This window comes from Hemiscyllium ocellatum, chromosome 30 (genome assembly GCF_020745735.1).
Source record: "Hemiscyllium ocellatum isolate sHemOce1 chromosome 30, sHemOce1.pat.X.cur, whole genome shotgun sequence".
Taxonomy (NCBI): domain Eukaryota; kingdom Metazoa; phylum Chordata; class Chondrichthyes; order Orectolobiformes; family Hemiscylliidae; genus Hemiscyllium; species Hemiscyllium ocellatum.
In genome coordinates, this window is record NC_083430.1 from 7053219 (window position 1) to 7069350 (window position 16132).

The 16132-nt window shown below is 41.1% G+C and overlaps 1 protein-coding gene across 1 annotated transcript in view; it reads right to left on the bottom strand.

Moving 5' to 3' along the window:
• Positions 1-16132, bottom strand: part of LOC132830132 (adhesion G protein-coupled receptor B2-like) — a 500291-nt gene that overhangs the window by 117410 nt on the left and 366749 nt on the right. The window contains exons 19-20 of the mRNA XM_060847634.1: positions 11881-12031; positions 4097-4166 (exon numbers count right to left, since the gene is read on the bottom strand). Coding sequence (XP_060703617.1) covers positions 4097-4166; positions 11881-12031 — 221 coding nt within the window. The remainder of the gene's footprint in view (positions 1-4096; positions 4167-11880; positions 12032-16132) is intronic.

A 16132-nucleotide genomic window follows, 5' to 3' on the forward strand; every position in this document is an offset into this window, starting at 1 on the left:
TGCATCCGCTGCACCCGATGTGGCCTCCTCTATATTGGTGAAACAGGCCGCTTACTTGCGGAACGCTTCAGAGAACACCTCCGGGCCGCCTGAACCAACTAACCCAATCACCCCGTGGCTCAACACTTTAACTCTCCCTCCCACTCCACCGAGGACATGCAGGTCCTTGGACTCCTCCACCGGCAGAACACAACAACACGACGGCTGGAGGAGGAGCGCCTCATCTTCCGCCTGGGAACCCTCCAACCACAAGGTATGAATTCAGATTTCTCCAGTTTCCTCATTTCCCCTCCCCCCACCTTGTCTCAGTCGGTTCCCTCAACTCAGCACCGCCCTCCTAACCTGCAATCCTCTTCCTGACCTCTCCGCCCCCACCCCACTCCGGCCTATCACCCTCACCTTGACCTCCTTCCACCTATCCCACCTCCATCGCCCCTCCCCCCAGTCCCTCCTCCCTACCCTTTATCTTAGCCTGCTTGGCTCTCTCTCTCTCTTATTCCTGATGAAGGGCTTATGCTCGAAACGTCGAATTCTCTATTCCTGAGATGCTGCCTGGCCTGCTGTGCTTTGACCAGCAACACATTTGCAGCTGTGATCTCCAGCATCTGCAGACCTCACTTTTTACTCGAACTAAAGTTAAAGGCCATATAAGTTACAACTGCATGTTTAATGATACCTATCTACATGTGCCAAGATGCTGACTGAAAACCAGCTTTCATAACTTATGCTTTAGCACATCAAGATCTAACACTTATTGGCCAATTGTGGTTTTCAAAATTAATCCTTGCATAGGAAGTTCTTTTTTTCATTTATGTGTGAATGTGTGTTGAATTAATCAAAAGGGTAACATTTATGCATTCAATTTGTGTCAATCAGTTTTATATCTTGACTAAATAAATTTGGTTTTCACACAAATGGGGTGGAACGGTAGCTCGGTGGTTAGCACTGCTGCCTCACAGCACCAGGGTCCCAGGTTCGATTCCAGCCTCGAGTGACTGTGTGTGTAGTTTGCACATTCTCCCCGTGTCTGCGTGGGTTTCCTCCGGGTGTTCCAGTTTTCTCCCACAGTCCAAAGATGTGCAGGTTAGATGAATTGGCCATGCTTAATAGCCCATAGTGTTAGGTACATTGGTCAGAGGGAAATGGGTCTGGGTGGGTTGCTCTTCGGAGGGTCGGTGTGGACTTGTTGGGCCGAAGGGCCTGTTTAAACACTGTAGGGAATCTAATCTTATAAATTAGTAATTTTCATTATTAACGAGATACGGTTGATGGATTTTCACTCCAAATCTAATAAAGTATGTAACTGTCATTTCAGTAACTGGGTAAAACATTTAAGTTCACATTGCAAGTCGTGACAATACAGGGAGTAAAGAGACAATTCAATTTTTCAACCTCAGTTCTAACAACACATTGCTTCCTTTCACAGAGGGATGTCATTTGCATGTCTGACATTATCATTTTGATGTTATCAGATAACAAACTGGAGTATCTGGTGAGAAAGCTCTCATATCACCACAATCCTGTTAACTAGTAAGTTAGTAAGACCTAAAGAAAGAAAGAATTAAGAAGAGTCAGGAAGAGACATGAGAAATCCTTGGTGGATTTCCACCGTTATATGAGAAATAAAACAATGACGAGAATAAGATTAGGGCCAATCAAAGAAAGTAGTGAGAAGTTGTGTGTGGAGTCAGAGGAGATCAGGGAAGGGCTAAATGAATAATTTTCATCAGTATTAACACTAGAAAAAGACAATGTTGTTGAGGAGAATACTGAGATACAGGCTACTAGACTAGATAGGATTGAGGTTCAGAAGGAGGAGAACACAAGGAATTGTTAGCAATTCTGGAAAGCGTAAAAACAGATAAGTCCCCCGGGCTGGATGGGACTTATCCTAGGATTCTTTGGGAAGGCAGGGACGAAACTGCCAAGCCTTTGGCTTTGATCTTTATGTGGTTATTGTCTACAGGAACAGTGCCAGAAGACTGAAGGATAGCAAATGTTCAAGAAGGGGAGTAGAGACAACCATGGTAATTATAGACCAGTGAGTCTTACTTTGGTGGTGGGTAACGTGTTGGATAAGGTTATAAGAGATAGGATTTATAATCATCTGGAGAGGAATAATTTGATTAGGGATAGTCAACACGGGTTTTGTGAAGCGTAGGTCATGCCTCACAAACCTAATTGAGAAGGTAACTAAAGAGATGGATGATGGTAAAGCGGTTGATGTGGTGTACATAGATTTCAATAAGGTTTTTGATATGGTTCCCCATGGTAGGCTATTGCCCAAAATACAGAAGCATGGGATTGAAGGTGATTTGACAGTTTGGATCTGAAATTGGCTAGCTGACAGAAGATAAGGGGTGGTGGTTGATGGGAAATGTTCATACTGGAGTTCAGTTACTAATGGTGTACTGCAAGGATCTGATTTGGGTCCACTGCTGTTTGCCATTTTTATAAATGACCTGGAGGAGGGCAAAGAAAGATGGGTTAGTAAATTTGTGGATGACACTAAGGTCGAGAGAGTTTTGGATTTTGCAGAAGAATGTTTTGGTTACAGAGGGATATAGATAAGCTGCAGAGCTGGGCTGAGAGGTGGCAAATGGAGTTTAATGTGGGAAAGTGTGAGGCGATTCACTTTGGAAGGAGTAACAGGAATGCAGAGTACTGAGCTAATGGTAAGATTCTTGGTAGTGTAGATGAGCAGAGAGATCTCGGTGTCCATGTACATAGATCCTTGAAAGTTACCACCCAGGTTGATAGGGGTGTTAATAGGCTTACGGTGTGTTAGGTTTTATTGGTAGAGGGATTGAGTTTCAGAAACATGAGGTCATGCTGCAACTGTACAAAACTCTGGTGTGGCTGCAATTGGAGTATTGTGTACAGTTCTGGTCACCACATTACAGGAAGGATGTGGAAGCTTCGGAAGGGGTTCAGAGGAGATTTATTAGGACATTGCCTAGTATGGAGGGAAGGTCTTACAAGGAAAGATTCAGGGACTTGAGGTTGCTTTTGTTGGAGAGAAGAAGGTTGAGAGGTGCCTTAACTGAGACGAATAAGATAATCAGATAAGATAAAGTGGACAGTGAGAGCCTTTTTTCTCGGACGGTGATGGCTAACATGAGGGGGCATATCTTTAAATTGAGGGGTGATAGATATTGGACAGATGTCAGATGTAATTTCTTTACTCAGAGTAGATAAGGTTCCCAAAAATGTGGAAACAGGCCCTTCGGCCCAACAAGTCCACACCGACCCTCCGAAGAGCAACCCACCCAGACCCATTCCCCTAACTAATGCACCTAACACTACGGGCAATTTAGCATGGTCAATTCACCTAAACTGCACATCTTTGAACTGTGGGAGAAAACTGGAGCACCTGGAGGAAACCCACGCAGACACGGGGAGTATGTGTAACTCCACACAGACAGCTGAAAGTAGTAAGGGTGTGGAATGCATTGCCTAACAGTAGTCGACTCACCAACTTTAAGGGCATTTAAATGGTCATTGGCTGGTTATATGGATGAAAATGGAATTGCTAGGTAGATGGGCTTCAGATTGGTTTCATAATGTTCGATGTAATGTTGCATGTTCTATATTCTATGCAGTAAGGACACTAAAGTTAGAGGGAGGGAACACAGACTAATTAAAAGTTGAAGACCACTGGCTTCTTATGCTGCAAATGCTGTTTTTTAAATAGCTTAACTCTCAGCTTCTCGTAACTATGGGAATAACTGGCACAAGTAAGCAAGGTAAAACAACTCCAGTTGAAATAATTACAAAATCAACATTTGAATAGACCCTGTGATAGTAGACTGACAATATTATGTACAGTAGTCATTGCATTGCATCGTTTGTAATTTCAATCATTTTCTTAATAAAACAAATCACTATCGGATTTTGAGATTGTAGCTGGTGTCTCTGAGCTGACTGACCACATTTAGTGGCTTAGAAGACCTAAGCTGTGTGTTATATTTCACTTAACTTGTTCGGAAGAAGTGACCTCAGTGATATGTTGGAATAAATAGTGTAATGGGAAGTCTTGGATTGTGTAGCTGTATCAAAGCAACTTTGCAAGGAGCACTTTTTTCTGCATACTCACTAATTAGCTGTTCCGTATCCTTTAGCTTTTGTAAACCCAACGGAAATGGCCACAATCAGTGCGGGTAAACCTGAGGAGTAATAAAGCAAACATTTTTGAAGGACAGGTCTTCTAGTCCATTTGATTGCATTGTGTTTAAATACCACTGATATCTGAATAACTTGTGCACAATTTTACAGCACCGTTCCAGAACAGAAAAAAAGGATGTTTACTTTTTATTCTGACAAAATGAATTTTAATTCTCCCAAGTGAAAACTAATGAAATTCCTCACAATGACCTGCCATATCCTTGATCAGATATTTTATATACTGTCACATTATTACACGATTAGCAATAAGAAAGCAAGTTAATACAAAAGATCTCATCTTGCAGATCTCATTCATCATCTGAATTCCTTGAGTTAGTAAATCACATTCAATCTCACTGGGCCAATCCGATATATCTGATCCTACTATTTGAAGCAGCTGTATGTAATTCAATTAATGTGTGATTCATCTCCAATTTGATTGGGTGATGGAGTCATATTAGTCCTTTGTAAAAATGGAATGATATACAATAGTAAAGTAAGACAATCATAACATTAGACACCTCACCTATCAACACAGTTAATATTCATTGATTAAAGTAACCCAGAACGTTACATTTGGCATTGTTCAACAAAATAACTGCTGCACAAATATGTCAGCAAGGACAATTTGAAACTAGACAAAGAATAATTATCCAGAACAAGATATGACCCATTCCAAGATAAAGGTCAGTTGCTCAGGCACGATAGTAAAACAAAAACAGCATTAAATAGTTAAAATTAAATAAAGTTTATCAGTAACTTCATTAAACTTGCAGGTATGCTGTTGTACAGATATACAATTAAAACACTGCCAAAAAGACAGAAGTTGAAGCCTTTTTTATCTTGCACTCATCATGAGTAGGTGTCAGGACACAGATTTGAACAAATGGACACAATTTTACACAGCATGAAGGTCAGAGTTAGGGTTTGAGCTGAGATTAGGTTCTGCGGAAGCATCCCTGGAGCTGAAATGTTAACACTGTTTTTTCTCAACGGATGCTGAATTTTTCCGGCAGTTTCTTTCTTTGTTTCAGATTTCCAACATCTACAGTTGTCTGTTTTATTTAAATGAGAAAAATTTGCCAGATGATTGGGGTATCAGTGACTTGGAGATGTAGAAAGAATAGTTACCTATCAATCTTAAGACCAGATAAGTAAACTTTGATTGGTCAGGGTGCTCTCATGGGGATACAGCAGTGGTTGACTGTCTCAACACCCTTTTTTAAATAAAAGGTGCAAAACTTTGGCTCTTTTCTTTTGCCCACAGGGTCCTGCACTATAGTATCTAGCACGCACAAAAGCATCACACTGTGAGCCTGACTATTGATCTTAAATTGGTTTCCAGTGTAACTCTTCGTGCACTCCCACATCAAATGGGGATATATTTTTCTGAGCTTACAGGTACCTGCTGATTGAGCATAATTGGCATTCTGGATGCTGCCACTAGTCAAAGGGAGGTGTTGTTTGATATGGTCCACCAGTCATTGGGACATATGGCCTACATACCTGGCATTACACCAGCACTGAAACTCATACAATGCATTTCTCATTTGTGCGATAGACAAAACGCCTTTGTTGCTTGATGACAGCATCTGTTAGTGGAGAAATCTATTTGAGGATTTACTGCACAGTCATGGCATGAAATAGTTAGCTTCATCTGTTGTCAAAATTCTTGAGATTCCTTCTCATTCTGGGCTAATCTTAGAGAGACTTTGAGTGAAGGATAGTAGGAGAAGTGCTTTCTGGAGTTTTTGTGATTTAAAATAAATTATTATTTGATCTGGATATATGTTATCATGTAAGATTGTTTTGATATGCTGCATCTCAGTTTCAAGTTTGCACAATAGACAAGCAGGAAGCCTCCAAATCAAGGAGGTGGCCATGGGCACCCAGATGAGTCCGAGCTACACCTGCCTCTTTAGTGGCCATATTAAACAGTCCCACTTCAGTACCTATGCAGTTTCTGTGCCCCAACTCTTCCGCTGTTACATCGATGACTGCATTGGTGCAGCATCCTGCAGCCAGGCTGAACTGGAGCAGTTCATTGACTTCATCCACAACTTCCAGCCTGCCCTCAAATTCACTTAGGGTGACAATCTTTGGCCTCCTCCATTGCCACAATGAACCACACTGTAAATTGGAGGAACAACACCTCATCTCGGACACCTCCATCCCCTTCCTTGACCTCACCATTTCCATTTCCGGTGACAGTCCCAGACGAACATTTACGACAAACCTACAGATTCCCATAACTACCTGACTACATCTCCCACCCACTATCCTGCAAAAACTCCATCCCACTCTCCCAATTCTTCCGCCTCCGTCACATCTGCTCAGACGAGGAGATATTCCACTCGTGAGAATCCCAGATATCCACCTTTTTCAAACAATGTGCTTTTCCTCTCTCTGTCATCCAGATAACCCTCTGCTGCACCACCTCCATTCCCCATTCCACTGCTCTAAACCCCCCTCCCAACACAATAAAAACAGAGTCCCCCTCGTCCTCATCTACCACCTCACCAATCCCGCATCCAAAGCCTCATCCTTAATCATTTTCGTCAATTCCAAGTAGACCCCACCACCAAGATCATCTTCCCCTCTCCACCCCCCCTCTGCCTTCTGCAAGGACTGTTCCCTTTGACAGTCTTCGGTTTTCGCTACTCTCCCCACCAACCCCCCGAACCCTCAGTTCACCTTCCCCTGCAACCAGAAAAGATGCAAAACCTGCCAGCACATCACCCCACTCACTTCCATCCAGGGCCCCAAACAGCCCTTCTACATGAGAGAGAGGTTCACCTGCTCTCTTCCAACCTAGTTTACAGCATCAGGTGCTCCCAATGTGGTCTTCTCTACATTGGGAAGATTGAATGCAAACTGAGGGAACAATTCACCAAGCAACTCAACCAGGCCCACAAGGGCCAAATGGACCTTCCAGTCACCACCCATTTTAATTCCCCTTCCCATTCCCTTTCTGAGGACAATCCTTGTCCTCCTCCATTGCCACAATGAACCACACTGCAAATTGGAGGAGCAATACCTCATCTTCCGCCTGGGCACCCTATAGCCGAAGGACTCAACATTGTGTTCTCCAATTTTAAATAACCTCCCTTCCCATCCCCGACTCCCTTCCCAGCCCCTCCTCCTGCCTTTCACCCCTCCCTACCACCAACTGGATTCATTCCTCCCATTGACCAAATGGGTCACACCCTCTAACTGTCTTCACCTATCCTCACTTCATCACCCTGCCCCTACCACCCCCTTTATCTGCAGCTCCCCAACACCCACCCCGAGTCCTGAAGAAGGGTTACACCTGAAACATCGACTTACTGTGTTCTTCCAGGTTCCTGCCTACCTGCTTTGGATTCCAGAATTTGCAGTTTTTGTCTGTAATCAAGTTTGCACAGTGAGCAGACAACTTGGGCTTTATTCACAAGGCTGATAATAAAATTGATCTTGTAGCACATGGGACTGTAGTTATCACAATGCATATATTGACCAGCGAATGTTTTAGTAGATGGTAGTTACGATCTTAGTGTCAGTCTTCTCAGTTAATACATCAAGGATAGAAAGTTTATTTGACTGGTCCATTCCATGGTAAAATTGAGCATAGGCTGGAGTTTATTTTCTGATGCAAAGAAATATACTCAGTCCAAATAACCAAATAGAATAAGAATAGGAAATTCTGAAAGTTCAGTGTCCTCAGAGTGGTCAATGGAATATTTTAAAAGTTTAGAGTGTTCTCAGAATGGTTATAAACCATATGCAAATGACCTAAGTCTGTAGCTGATCTCTCCTGGCCTGGAATTTGAAATGTGTTGACGTTGAGGGATTTGGAGCATTCACACAAGCTAAACTCAAAGACAGGCTAACAGCCTGGACAGCTGAAAGTGATTTCTCTGAGTATGAGACCCAGCTTGGATTATTTACCATGTAATTTGTTAATTTAATAAAATACTGTTGAACAGTCATATACCACCATAAATAAACCATGCTTAAATATCATTTGGGCTAGAATTTGAGAGGAGAAAGTGAGGTCTGCAGATGCTGGAGATCAGAGCTGAAAATGTGTTGCTGGAAAAGCGCAGCAGGTTAGGCAGCATCCAAGGAGCAGGAGAGTCGACGTTAATTCCTGAAGAAGGGCTCATGCCTGAAATGTTCCTTGGATGCTGCCTGACCTGCTGCGCTTTTCCAGCAACACATTTTCAACTAGAATTTGAGAGCACTAACAACTGCTTATGGGACAGTTAGCATGGAAAAATCCACTACCACTGGATCCCCTTATAGTTTCAAGTGAAAGATTTTAAAATTTTAGCTGGATTACAACAATTATATCAAACATAACTGAAAACAAAAAAGTGCTGGAGGCGGCACGGTGGCTCAGTGGTTAACACTGCTGCCTCACAGCACCAGGGTCCCAGGTTCGATTCCAGCCTTGAGTGACTGACTGTGTGGAGTTTGCGCATTCTCCCTGCGTCTGTGTGGGTTTCCTCCGGGTGCTCTGGTTTCCTCCCACAGTCTAAAGATGTGCAGGTCAGGTGAATTGGCCACGCTAAATTGCCCGTAATGTTAGGTGCATTAGTCAGGGGTAAATATAGGAGAATAGTTCTGGGTAGGTTGCTCTTCGGATGGTCGGTGTGGACTTGTTGGGCCGAATGGTCTGTTTTCACACTGTAGGGAATCTTATCTAATCACAGTAGACCAGGCAGCATGCGTGGAGAGAAAGCGAGCTAATGTTTCGAGTCTAGATCAGAGCTCTGATGAAGAGTCATCTCGACTTGAAACGTTAGCTCTCTTTTTCTTCACGTATGCTGCCTGATCTACTGTGATCTCCAGCACTTTTTGTTTTCCGTACAGATTCCAGCATCTGTAGTAATTTGCTCCTATATAAAACATACTACTGGTCAGAAATTAACAATATCAGGCTTGTTGCATGTGAAGCAGCATCACTGAACACCTCACACCAAAGGCTTGTGAGTAAGAATAGATGATAATTCCGTACTGTATCTAGGTAGTAATGCAGGGAGAAACTGAGAATTAAAAGAAATAATAAACAGTTGCATGAAGAAATAGTATGTTTCCAAACCTTTAGTTTTAACAACAGAAGGCTATCATATTTGTGTCAGCTCACAATACTGATCCTCATGATCTACTTGTGTTCTTCAGTATCCAAGATAATTTAAAATGACAGTAATTTTCATAGCAATTAACTCACACATGACAGTAAATATTTTATAGAAACAGCACAGATCAGAAGATTTTGGGCTGTGAATTTCTATCTACTATGTAATAGGTTGTCACAAAATGTCACATTAATATTATCCCAGCCTGATATCTATGAAAGCTCAAAGAATTCAGACAGCAGTGTCAACAATGTTCAAATTAGCACAATGATAATGTCACGTAATATGATTGAGGGTGTTATCAAGATGAAAATGGAATTTCATCTCCACAAGAACTTGGTAATAGTCACTCGTATTAACATTAACATGGACAGACCAGTGAATGAGGCCAAAGAATGCAGACTGGGACAACTGACAGAAAGGATTGTCAGCTTAGTTCAAGACACAAATAGGTTTATGTGGGTAATGGGTAATAATTCAAAGTAGCAGAAGGATATGTGCTGGCATCACTATTATTTGCAATTTACATAATGATATGGATCTTGGGGGTGGAGAGAAACATCAAATTACAGGAAAAAGTTAATAAATTGCAGAATGTGCAAATAATTGGTAAATGAAGTTAAACACAGACTAGTGTCTGCTACTACATTTGGTCAAAAGAAATAGGAGTTCATTACTATTTAGAAGTGCGATGGTGTAGAAGAGTAAGGGAATCTTGGACAACAAGTACACCTTTAATTAAAAATCACAGGTTAATAAGACCATTAAATAAATATTTTATTTCTGGAGGGATAGAATCGAAAAGTAGTGAATAAAACTGGATCATTACCCATAAAGGAAATTTTTTCAGGGCCAAAGGAAAAATACAGGTGAGTAGCATTAAGTAAATTGCTTTTGTAAAGTGCCAGCATGGATATGATGGGCTGAATTACTTACTGTAACAATTGTATGATTCCATTGCCTGTGCAAACCTGGATAACCTGCATTTAAAGCAGTGAGTGCAGTTCTAGTGGCTCTATTATATAAAGTGAATACAGGAACTAGAGAGAAAAATTACAAGGAAGATACCAAAGAATGTGTGCGAAGGAAAGGGTGAACAAGCCTGATCTCTATTCTGTTGAACAAAGAACCTGTGGGGGTGACACTACAGAGATATTTAAAATTCTTTAAGGTTTCAAGAGACTATTTTTAAATTTCTGGTAAAGAGTACAACTAGACACCATGAATGTAAGACAGTAACCAAGAAATCCTACAGTGAATTGAGAAGAATTGTTTCTCACCCAAAAAAGTAAGAAAATGAAATTTTCAAACACATGAAATGGTTGAAGCAAAAATTACCAATGCTTGTAAGGAAGGATATACAGGCATATGACAAAGAAGGAAATAAAGGGTTATCATCATATGTTTAGATGAGGAAAAGTGGATGAAGGCTCATGTGAAGCATAAATGCCAACATGAACTGGACAAATTGAATCATCTGATTTTGTGAACTATATTCTATAACTAGTTTGTGGGACAGTTTACCAATTTTGCCACAAGTTCACAATATTAGTGGATTCAATTTTGATGGTGCTGCCTTTACCATGAATGGTGCTCAAGGTGATACCAGTATTAACCATAAATTAAGGCTAAGTGCATACAACTGTGGATACAGACGGATTATTACTTAATTATATAAAAGAGGACATTGATGGTGTATTATAGAGTGAGAAGCATTTAACGCACTTAAATATGAATATTATTTACAACAGTATTTGTGTTCTCAATATTATTTATAACTTTTAATGTTGTGAATAAATCTTAAACCTGAGTGAAAATTGACTGGTCTCCTTCACCAGCTGGTTGCCAGAAGTTTAACAATCAAGTTGTCTGTCCATGTGTATCTGTAGACAATTTTGTACTGATCTGATACTACTGGCTGGCTCGCTGGGCTATATCATACAGTTGTTCTGAGCCCAACATATTGTTATGGAAATAGAGTCATGTATGAGGCAGGCCAGGTGAGGAAAGCAATTGTTCTTTTCTGAAGGGAATTAGTAACTCAGATCACTTTTAACAACAATCTGGTTATTTCATGGTCTGCATTTTATTCCAAATCTATTTAATTAATTTTTAAAATCCTTTGCCACAGGGAGTGACAAGTGAATTTAAACACAAACAGGGCTATGGACATAGAGTGAGTCAATGGTTTAGGTTTTGCTTGTTTTAAAAAAAACCTGATAGAGACATGTTCGGTTCAATGATCTTATTCTGTTCTGCAAATTTTAATGCTTTTTATTTGCATATGAATGTAATTGGATGAAAGACAGAATGATCACAAATCAATGACAAAAGCATTTGCAATGTTAAATCTCATATTGATGCCAGCATTAATGGCTCTTATTGAAGCATGAGTTCCATTACGGAGTATACTAGAGCATCCCCTTGGGCCAAGAGAAAAATAATGCCGTACTGAGTGATTTTGATGCTTTGGTTACTAACAAGAAACACCCATGCATTTGATCAGAATAAAACCATTTGCTGTAAGTTTAGAATGTTAAAATTCCTGTGAAAATCGAACATGATAAGCATTTTAATAATAAAGACAGTCACATACCCCAGCCAAGGCAGAGAAAGCGTTTCCTTATAAGCCTGGTCCTAATTTTTCCCAGAACAGCAAGATAGGATTGCCAGGCTTCTGTCAACACCCAACAGAAGGATGAGAGGAAAAAGAAATGCAGAAAAGCTGCTGTCATCATGCACACTCCCTGGAGAAAATCAGGAAAAAAAATTTAAGGAACATATTAAGGAGAGTGTGAAATGTCTAACAAAACCAACAAGAGTCTGGTGAATTCTGAACAAAACAGATGGAAATAATCAACATTAATCTTTATCATACTTCACTGTAATACTAACATAAACTAATTTTGTTGGCTGATCACTTTAATCTGCATATTTAGGTCAGTGCTCTGCAAGGTGAATTAGGGTTACTCCCCTTCTAAAATACTTTGTTGTTTTCTTGAACCAGATTGAACTAAATAAAATAGGAATTACTTTGAATGTTATATATTGCACTTAAACAAATTAATGGGGGAAAACCTTCTCTGGTCCATATTATTAATGGAATCTTGACTTCATTTTTCAACGACTTTGTGATTTCAGAAGCAATGTCGAACAAAGCAATTTTCAACACAATTAAGAAATTGCTCGATGTAGTGACCAGACAAATTGCTCTTCTGCGGTTTTTTGGATTAAATTAAAATTTTAAGATAGGTGGATTACATTGTCAATATTGCAAACACAAATTTCTGCAGTAAAAAAAACATGAAAGAAAGCCAAAATTTCTCAAATTCAAAGAAACTGTGCTGCCAAATGAAGCCAAGTTTTATTTTAGGTTCAGCAGTATTTTGCTTTTGCTCTGCCCTCTATTTTGCCTGATAACCTGCCCAAAAACAAATGTAAAGGAACATAGAAACAGGAATAGACTATTTAGATCCTTGAGCCTGACCCAAGCTTCTTGCAAGAGGCTGACCACGAACGTCTTGAACCCGAGCCCCAGCTATATTGATGGAGTTCAGACAGAGGAGCTGTAGATAAAACAATCTATGTGTATGAAGGTTTAATTTGCTTCAAGTACCTTGCAGTTTCAGGCATTGAATCACTAAAGGGATTGGATGACTAACACAATAGTCATACAGTCATAGAGATATACAGCATGGAAACAGACCCTTTGGTCCAACTCGTCCATGCTGACTCGATGTCCTAACCTAATCTAGTCACATTTGCCAGCACTTGGCCCATATCCCTCTAAATCCTTCCTATTCATATGCCCATCCAGATGCCTTTTAAATGTTGCAATCGTACTAGCCTCCACCACTTCCTCTGGCAGCTCATTCCATAGACGCACCACGTTCTGCGTGAAAATGCTGTCCCTTAGGCCCCCTTTATCTCTTTCCCTTCTCACCCTAAACCTATGCCTTCTCGTTCTGGATTCCACCACACAGGGGAACATATCTTGTCTATTTACCCTATCCATACCCCTCATGATGTAATAAACATCAATGAGGTAACCCCTCAGCCTTTGACAGTCCAGGGAAAACAGTCCCAGCCTATTCAGAATCTCCCTATAGCTCAAATCCTCCAACCCTGGCAACATCCTTGTAAATCTTTTCTGAACCCTTTCAAGTTTCACAACATCCTTCCAATAGGAAGGAGACTAGAATTGTACCAATGTCCTGTACAGCCACAGCATGACCTCCCAACCCCTGTATCAATACTCTGACCAATAAAGGAAAGCATACCAAACGCCTTCTTCACTATCCTATCTACCTGCGACTCTACTTTCAAGGAGCTATGAATCTGTACTCCAAAGTCTCTTTGTTCAGCAACACTCCCTAGGACCTGACCATTAGATTAGATAAGATTCCCCACAGCATGGAAACAGGCCTTTCAGCCCAACCTTTCAGCCGACCCTCTGAAGAGCAACCTACCCAGACCCATTTTCCCTCTGACTAATGCACCTAACACTATGGGCAATTTAGCACGGCCAATTCACCTGACCTGCACATCTTTTGCGCTGTGGGAGGAAACCGGAGCACCTGGAGGAAACCCACGCAGACACGGTGAGAATGTACAAACTCCACACAGTCGCCCAAGGCTAGAATTGAATCTGGGACCCTGGTGCTGTGAGGCAGCAGTGTTAAGCACTGAGCCACCGTGCCACCCTTAAGTGTATAGGTCCTGCTAAGATTTACTTTCCCAAAATGCAGCACCTCGCATTTATCTAAATTAAACTCCATCTGCCATTTCTCAGCCGGTTGGCTCATCTGATCAAGATCCTGTTGTAATCTGAGGTAACCTTCTTCGCTGTCCACTACAACTCCAATTTTGGTGTCATCTGCAAACTTACTAACTATACCTTTTAGGCGGCACGGTGGCACAGTGGTTAGCACTGCTGCCTCACAGCGCCAGAGACCTGGGTTCAATTCCCGCCTCAGGCGACTGACTGTGTGGAGTTTGCACATTCTCCCCGTGTCTGCGTGGGTTTCCTCCGGGTGCTCCGGTTTCCTCCCACAGTCCAAAGATGTGCAGGTCAGGTGAATTGGCCATGCTAAATTGCCCGTAGTGTCAGGTTAGGGGTATGGGTGGGTTGCTCTTCGGAGGGTCGGTGTGGACTTGTTGGGCCGAAGGGCCTGTTTCCACACTGTAAGTAATCTAATCTAGACCTCTTATGCTCACATTCAAATCATTTATATAAATGATAAAAAGTAGTGGACCCAGCAGCGATCCTTGTGGCACTCCACTGGTCACAGGCCTCCAGTCTGAAACACAACCCTCCACCACCACCCTGTCTTCTACCTTTGAGCCAGTTTTGTATCCAAATAGCTAGTTCTCCCTGTATTTCATGAGATCTAACCTTGCTAACCAGTCTCCCATGGGGAATCTTGTCGAACGCCTTACTGAAGTCCATATAGATCATGTCCACTGCTCTGGCCTCATCAATCCTCTTTGTTACTTTTTCAAAATACTCAATCAAGTTCGTGAGATTTCCTATGCACAAAGCCATGTTGACTATCCCTGATCAGTCCTTGTCTTTCCAAATATGTGCAAATCCTGTCCGTCAGGATTCCCTTCAACAACTTGCCCACCCACCACGGATGCCAGGCTCACCGGTCTCTTGTTCCTTGGCTTGTCTTTACCATCTATCTTAAATAATGGTACTGTGTTTGTCAGCCTCCTGTCTTCTGACACCTCAACTGTGACTATCGATGCCAATTTGCAGTGAATTAATTTTTTGTTAAACAGTGGTTTGAACATAATCAAAAGTAAGAAATCAATTCTTTTATTAAAAGCTTTCATTTAAATACATCCATCTGTCACAGCAGGGTTCATTGTGTTACGAACTGAGGGCCGACACCCCTCTGATAAGTAAAAGTGAAACATCCAGAGAAGCTCACCTCACCTCGTAATCTGATAAAAACAGTGTGAAAGGTAGTGTAGCCTACTTCTTGTCCCAGGTCTGTTATAAAGGGGTGGGTAATGAAATGGAATCCCTTTACCAACTCGATAATTAACAAGTAACAATTTATTTATCTAACTCCAGCAGTGAACAACTTAGCAGAGTTACTAACAAACCCTCTCTAACTCCCTATTCCCGAGTAAAACAAGATTCTAATAATATGTTGTTCCAATAACACAGATCTCACTGATACACTTCGAAGTAATAAGAAATCAATAATTAAAACTTAGTCTCTCAAAGTTCACACAGAAAGTGTCTTCCTGAACTTTCCGTCATCTTCCTCTGTCGGAAATGCCTTCTCAATCGTCAAGGCCGTGGAGATTTCTTGTGAGACCTCCATATTTATTTCTTAGATAACAGGTTTGCTCTCTTTTGAGAATGACATTAGGCTCGCGCCCCTCTGTTCAATTGCCCCTGTCTTTATATCTATGCTGACTCATTAATTTCTTAACAACCAGGTCGGTTCATGGTGGTCAACATTATCAGATTTAAATTTAATTGGCTTTCAATCTCTAAGTGATTACTTTAAATTAATTCGCTAAATTTGAAAAGACTTGTTGTCATGGTAAAAATGCTGCTGGCTGTTTGATGCAAAATGTTTCAGTCTGTGGACCTGCACTTTGAATACTGCTCAGACATCCTTTTAACTCCAAGAATCCAAAAAATCATCATCTTTAAAAGGGACCACACATTTCTCCCATTTTACAATTTTACCATTTTTACACATTAACTTTGTAACAATTATAATAGGTAAGTGGACATATAAGTGTCATATGTTGGCATGAAGAGGCATAATATGAGAACTTATTTAATACAGAATTCAACAGGCAGACTACGGTTCGTGAAATCT